This window comes from Anticarsia gemmatalis, chromosome 12 (genome assembly GCF_050436995.1).
Source record: "Anticarsia gemmatalis isolate Benzon Research Colony breed Stoneville strain chromosome 12, ilAntGemm2 primary, whole genome shotgun sequence".
In the NCBI taxonomy this organism is placed as follows: domain Eukaryota; kingdom Metazoa; phylum Arthropoda; class Insecta; order Lepidoptera; family Erebidae; genus Anticarsia; species Anticarsia gemmatalis.
Genome location: NC_134756.1, coordinates 5,038,502 through 5,046,348, shown reverse-complemented (window position 1 = coordinate 5,046,348; position 7,847 = coordinate 5,038,502). Strand labels below are relative to the sequence as shown.

General features: G+C 34.4%; 1 protein-coding gene across 1 annotated transcript; it reads right to left on the bottom strand.

Annotated features, from left to right (window-relative positions):
• Window positions 1-525: 525 nt before the first annotated feature.
• Window positions 526-7,113, bottom strand: LOC142977232 (uncharacterized). The gene is made up of 3 exons (XM_076121008.1): window positions 6,985-7,113; window positions 6,542-6,765; window positions 526-2,157 (listed from the first exon to the last, which is right to left on the bottom strand). Exons 2-3 carry the CDS (start codon window positions 6,554-6,556, stop codon window positions 835-837), a joined length of 1,338 nt encoding a protein of 445 aa, XP_075977123.1. The 5' UTR covers window positions 6,557-6,765; window positions 6,985-7,113; the 3' UTR covers window positions 526-834.
• Window positions 7,114-7,847: the final 734 nt, after the last annotated feature.

Sequence of the window (7,847 nt, the reverse complement as noted above, 5' to 3'; positions counted from 1 at the left end):
GCATTCCCTTGCATGCATAATGGAGCATGTTATCCATTAACTGCGATTAGCAGCCGTGATCCTATAACAACTTTATAATACAATAGTATTACGAATATAGTACTATCAATCTAAGTCTAACTTGAAAACTTACTACCCTAGACAGCAGATCGTAAACTTTTCAAAGCTAATTAGCAGTGACTTTTGTACCATTAATCGATTTGTGTAGGCATTCATTAAAAGTAGGTACTTAATTTATAATCTCTCTGCGCTTTCTAAGACATTTTACAGCAGTAATTATTTCAATTAATAACAGCTTGTGACGAACTTGACATAACTTTTGACAAGCATTACTAAAGAAAAAAGAATTGACAGCGTCGAGCACTGATGATCGCAATTAAGTTAATTGTAGTCTTGCGATTCATCAAGTGTAGTAGAAATTTTAGGTTATGCTCTGCAGGATCATAAAACATCGAATCAATCTCAGGATGCCTCACTTAATGTTGAAGCTGCGTAAATAAGTTCGGGGTGAATAAAAGAAAAATGTTCAATAGTTAACAATTTATTATAAATAACAATACAAAACGGATAAAATACTGACCATTCAAATTAGTTCTTCGTAAACAATATTCGTTTTAAACATTTTAATGTCAATCTTATTGAAATAACGCGACTTTTAAATTACAACTGTATAATACACATTTATTTGTCATAACTTACTCACGCTTGCTAACGTTTTCTAATACCTTTCGGACTCTGAATCACACAACATTAACACCTATAATAATGATATTTACTAAGCTAACCTATAACTACTTAAAGTACGTATGTATACTGCATCTTTCAGTCATTGGGTTATTTGTGTGAGACTTTGTCGACTTTCGGCGTTCTTTTGTAATGTCCAAATGTAACACCTCCCGCTCCTGTGTGGTACATTTGGTTTGGCAAGAAACCTCTTTCATAATGTCGTGGTATTGGGTGAGGAAGTCTGCCACTAGCCAATGCATCATATACAGCTAAAGGCTCTTTAACTATCCCTCTTTTAAGGTATTCGACTTGAAGACTAGAAGGAATGTAGGAGTCTAACAATGATGTTGGTCGTCGTTTAAAAGCAGGTGGGCCGTAAAGCTCATGCGGTCGCGGTGTGAATCCATTGGAACCAAAACCACCGCTTCCATGATAAACAGGTTTAGTTAGAGGTCGATAAATTGGTAAAGCTTTCGGTAAATGCGCTAGATGAGGGGGAGGTGCTTTTATTAACACTGGATTTGGATGGGGCAATTCAGAAATCGCGTTTGGATGTCCTCTGTATTCATCATTTAGAGGGGCTCGAGAATTGTAGTGACGCGGGAATTCTGGTGGCGGCGGCTTGTGGTACGGGCCTTCTGTTTGAGTGCTGTACTGTCTCTGATCTTCCTCGTGATCATGTACCTCATCAACCGAATTTGTTTCACTGTACTGCGGGCTTTGATAGTAAGTTTTAGGCGCAGTTGTCGGAGCCACTACCGCAGGAGTATACTGAACTACTGGAACTTGGTAAGTGACTACAGGAGTAACGGTGGCTTGTGGAGGAGCGATTGTCGGCTGCGCTGGGTAACCAACATACGTTACTGGTTGAGAGTACTGCTGGACATAAGCCTTCCCAGTAGGCGCCACATAAGTGGGTACTTCGATGTAGTTCGATTGTGTTTGTACTGCTTCAGGTGCTGTCTGATAAGCGGCTACTCTCGCCACTCCGGGTTGATACTGTGTATTAGCATGAGGATTGTGGGATTGATGATTGTCCGATTGATCGGAGTAATATTGTGGAACTAAATATATTTGCATCGGGACATTCGACAAATATCCGACCATAGCTTGTTGCGGTGCTGGCGGGGCATACTGAACGCGGGCGACGGGTGATGGCCTTTCTGGTTGTTCAGTGACAGCGTATTGATGCACATATCGTTGCTGCTGGGGAGCTGGTGTCGGAGTCTCAAAATATCTCAGTAGACCACTTTTCAAAAAGTCTAATGGAACAAGTCCTGGTCCCGTCCCTGCTCCACTAGTTGGTGGCCTACCATCAGACTTTTCAAGTTCCTTTTCCTTTTCACTCCTTAAGTTGTCCTCCTCGATGTCTTGTAACTCGATTTTCTTTTCGGCTCCCACGGTGAGGGCCAGGAGAAAAACGGTAGCAACCTGAAAGTAAAAGCGGAAAAGTGAGTCGAGATCGAGGTGGACGTCCGAGGCACTTGGCCTGCCAAGTGCAGTTCGCTAAAGATGGCGCGAAGAGGCGTGGCACCGCACCCAACATTACGCCAAACAGGTGAAACGCAAAAAATAGACTAGAGCCTATTATGAAACTGGTTTACTTTGCCGACGTACTCAGATACGGGAATGCAAACTTTTACTTGTAATTTATGTGGTTAAAATACACCAGCCGGTACCTACCACGTTACGTGTTAGTTACATTAACTTGTGATTACACGAATCCATCATCATCTGCACATTATTATCATTAGAAACTTTTACACATCAATGTGTACTTAATATATTTTTTGATAGGCCTTATTAATAAATACTACTACATACATTATTACAGCATCACAATCATAACGAGCGCATGCAAATTCAGTTTTATAATAATAACAAAGACGGATGTGTGAAATTTATTCAACTTCAAAGAAAATAACAAGGCGGTGTTACAAAATAGATTCTTTTGTTTTCAAATTTCACATCACACGCAATCATATTGAAAAAGGGAATCATTATTTAAAAAAGATAACCCGTCATTTGTCGAAATCAAAATATTTGTGAATAATTTTCTGTTTAGAAGTTACGTAGAGTCTAGTAAAGTGAACGAAAGTATATGACTACATGCGTTAATAAACATGTTAATGAGATGTCAGGTGAATTACTAACTCGAACGTTCCACAAATAGTTCGGCTGTCGAAGAGCGTAGATCAGCGCGTCAGTAATTTGGTTACGTATGATCAAAATTGAGATAGGCATATTTTCACCGACATGTTACACGTTCCGCGCTAACGCCGTCATCCATCATGCCTCATGTATAATTACTACCTAAACATACGAACTTTATTTCGACAGCCGATCATTTTGTTTTTTTTATGTTCTACACTTACTAGCTATGCGTAACTTAAGTAATACTGCACACCGTTCTTAGGAAGCTGTTAATATTATCTAAAATAATAATCTCCAGCACGTTACTTAACACATAAAAGTTTAATCTTTTAAGTTCCTTGTAAATAACTGGAAAGTTTACAACATAAAAATGTGACTATGATTCAAAGTGTTGTCTTGACACAGATTTTGCAAAACCTAGCGCGGTCTAGACTATCAAATTATATGTTAAGATGTTCGTGGGCAATGAAATTGATATTATTATATAATTATGTGCTTGGCTATTATATAATTAAGTCTACATTTTACAGTCACATGCAAAAGAAAGTATAATCGCCAAATGCAATCTTAGGAACAAAATAACACGATTAAAGATTTTAACATTTAAAGTATAGTCATAATATATTTATATTCATATTTAAAATTGGAATAAAATTACCTAGGAAGACAGAAAGGATATGCTAAAGATTACGTGCTTTTCAGCATTAAGATGCATATCCAATGACATAATGTAATTTATTTTCTAGTTAATTATTCAATACATTTAAAAAGTTTGTTAGTAAGAAAGCAAGGCTGGAATTTTTTCTTTTTAATTTTAAACTCATATTTTTTATTAAAATATTTTGGATATCTACTTTTTTATTTTACAAACATTCGTCGTAAATATATAGCAATATGCTATAATATGTTCCTTTACTTTTGTAATCCAATGCAAACCTGCATACCCGCATACATATTCAAATGCTCTACTTTCTTCAGTTCACTGTTACTTTTATCCTATTGTTCGTTTTATGTCCAATACAGACTTGAATTTCAATGGAGGTCGATGACAGCTTATCTGATATCTCTTTTTATGAAGATGGCTTATGAAATGGCCTTCATGATGGCTTCAAACAGGTAAGAAACTAAGTAAATGCAAATCGATGTGGTGATTTATAATTATAATAAATGTTCAAAGGTGACCTATGAGTAACACATGTCCTTTTATTATAAAACAGTTAAATTGACCATTTGAAGTTTTAATGTTTCCTGAATATAAAATGACTGTTTTAGCGGGATATCCTTTATGCATTTAGAAATCCATAATTAAGTATTTTGACATTCCAAATGTGTCTAGGTCATGAGTTAATACCAAATGTGTATTCTGCCCGCTTTTGTGAGCGTTGAAAAAGAAAGTTTTTTGTTAGCTCCTTTTTAATTTAACAAAGTCAAAGTTTACTTTAGATATCATTTATTTACTTTTCGTAAATAGAATATGCTAGTCTCAGTCAAAATAATAAATCTATTGATAATAATAATTTTCACACTTTTTAAAATCTCGTTCATTTTTCATGTTACAAATCTGACTTGTTTTTTAAAAGTCAAGGAAAAAATCTGTATACGAAATTTCAACTAATTATTTTAACCAGGTCATCCAAATATGTGAGTGCAAGTGTTATTTACACGGTCCGCCCGACTTAATGTTACCCTTCTCCAAAACTTATGTAACTTCATACGAAAACCTCTCGATAAAAGTCAACGTTGAGTGGGAATAAAGTTGCACGTAATTGCTTCAAAAGAAAACAATGCAAAAACACAATTTAAACATCGCCTTTTTCTGCATCCAAACAGCAGTGCGACCAAACTAAGTTTTATTCATAAAAACCACTTTCCGGTTTCAAAGTAATTAAAAGCAATTAAATTCAAATAAACTGCACCTCACATGGTATGCGTGTAGGTTGTTGAATTTAGTCAAATAATTCCACAAATCCGATCAATGGCACGGCCCAGATCTTTAATAGTTCTAAGTCAAACCGATATGGAGATTCTGCATTCTAGTGTAGGCGCAACATTTTATTGGTTGTAAAACAATAGGCATTTATGTAAATTAATTATAATAGAAATTAGACAATAGTATTGTGTCATTAATTAATATTCATGAGGATTATTACGGCATTTTTCATAGCCAATGAAGTATTAAAATTTAATTATGATTCTACCAATAAAATGCAATGATTCTTATTATTATTATTATATTTGTCCAATGGGGTATATTTAGTGGTCCCAATTTTTTGTTTGAGTATTCTAACTTACTTGTAAAGTAATGTTGAAAAACTAAACTTTTCGAATAATGGCCAGTAGAGCGAAAGTCTTGGAGCTTATAACTAAACTTCGCAGCATAATTATTCCGATCTCATTAATTCGGTACATATCTAATAGTATGAACAGTTCAAAATAGAAACTAACAATATCTGAAAGAAGTTAAGGACACTGAACCCATAATAGATTTCACGCATGAAAAGCTTTATAAAATGACCGTATTTTATTAGATACCATGTAATATGTACCGCCTTTGATATGTTAAATAAACATTACTTTTCAATGTGCACTTTTATGGCGAAGGAAAATGATTTTCTAAGTAACAACTGTTATCACTTTCTCTTACTTTGAAACCTAGAGAAATGTTGAGAACCTTGTCAACCTTAATTATGTACGAGTACTTGCTATTGACAATTTGATCGGAATAGACTAAAGTCTTATCTGAAATACATATGTTCACAATAAACTTAAGTTTAACTGTATATCAATTACTTCCGACTTTATACTATGTTTAATATAGAATATTACTTTAGATTACAATGAATCGAAATTCAAGGCTTTCACTCTAAATTCGCTTTCGATATCTGACTTTTCTAAAGGTTTCTACATTAGGACTAATTTCATCTTGTTTAGTAAATATTTGCCGATTATCCTAATAATACCTTATTGATCGTACTTATTCAAATTACATCACATTACAATGACATCACGCAAATAGATTAGTAGCCGTCAAATCACCAAAATTAAAATATAACGTTAAACCAAACCGAAGCATTTTTTATGAATTAAGCTCACCTTCATTCTGTATCAATTATTATTTCAGTTGCTCAACACAACAGTTTTAATAGACCACTAGTCAGCTGTTATAACCTAACAAAAGAAGTCGCGCTTTTAAGTTATACCAATAGATAATTGACAGGCTGCACTAATATTATGTATGTATGCCTATTCTTGTGATTAATTAGTTTCGGCTTAGTATCTATGTTTACATTTACATATGTAAATATTTACAAACGCTTTCGATGAGGAATGTTGTGTCAATTTTGTCACACGATACGCTACTGTCTTAGAACCTCTTTGTTTAGTTTAGGCTGAATGTTATTGTTTTGTCTATGGTTGACTTGTTTACTATTTTAAATTTCTCAAAGTTTACTTTTCTTTATTTGACAGATGTCGTTCAATGTAATGAAAGTGGTTATTTAACTATATGATATTTATATTGTCAACCCTGAAATAATTATCATAGGTGAGAAAATAATATTAGTATGATATTATCGTTATATTTCATGTCTGTAAGCGTAGAATTGTTAAGTTAAAGTAGCCAAATATAAATATTTGATGTTTTATTGTAATGTAAACTTACCTTTAACACAATCATATTGTATATTAGCCTAGCACAGAGTCCAAAAACTAGTTCCCGACACACAACACGAACATTCACGATCACTGAGTTCGGAGACACTTCAGCACATCAAGCTCTTCACACCACCAGGCTTGAACAAATCACCGCATCTTGCCGCCTTCAACAGCGGCCTGTCCTCATATCCGGCGTTGCGAAGCCTCCACGCAAGTGCACCGTATGAAATCCTACAATTTGAACAAACCATCGGTTAAAAAGAAAATATTCAGCTCCACCAATGATTACACCAGATAATTGACCATAATGCAAATTAGCGTGTCACAATTTGCGCGCGCGAAATTCGAAAATCGAAACTTGTATTTTGTTTGTTTAATTTTCTTTTAATATTTTTTTTATTGGTTGTTATGACTGAACAGTAATAAGATTAATGATATTTTAATACGAACTTATTTTTCTAAAAAATCATGGATAGCGCAAATGCGTTCGGCCGACTGCCCGCTCGGAAAGTGGTCGCGCGTATCGACCGTTTGTTGTTAAATACCGCACTACTCTACATATTGGCGTACAGCGAAGCAATCACATTCTGAATATCTTGATGATAAGCGGATCATCCCAAACTCGTCGTAGTTATTGAACGCTGGGGCAATATTTATTGATTTATGATACATTAACAAATATTTTTATATTAGATACTAATTAAATATTCCGTTGAACGACCAATACGAATCCTTCAATATCATTATTATATCAAATTTTATATTTCTAAAATTGTTTGTTAATTCAAATGGAAGAATAAGTGTATGGACATAAATGGTTATTACCAAATTGTGGGAGTTTCTCCTATTACTAAGAATCAAAGAACAGCTAACCTCGGAAGAAATCAACTTGATTACACTTTACACTGACAAATAGTTCAAATTATCTCGTTATCCCGTCAGATGTCACTGGGTGCTGTGTACGTCAATAAATCAAATAAACATGAATAGAAAATCAGTCAATAGCAGTTATTTATCAAATCTAATCCTGCGGTAAAATCAGATGCCCTTTGAAAATGTCGAAAAACCGCTGCTCGTGATAAATGGAAATAGATTGTGTGCGAAATAAACATCATCATATCACCAAAATAAATAATACGTAGGGGTGTATGTTTTTGTAGTTATACTTTCCAATACATTATATTTTTATACATAAATAATAACTCTGTAGAGACGGGTGTATTGAAGTAAAACGCTGTGAAATATCACATTCGTTCCATATTTTAGTAACAAATTGTTTCCTACGTCCGCGTCGATTCTTCCTGACTCACTTT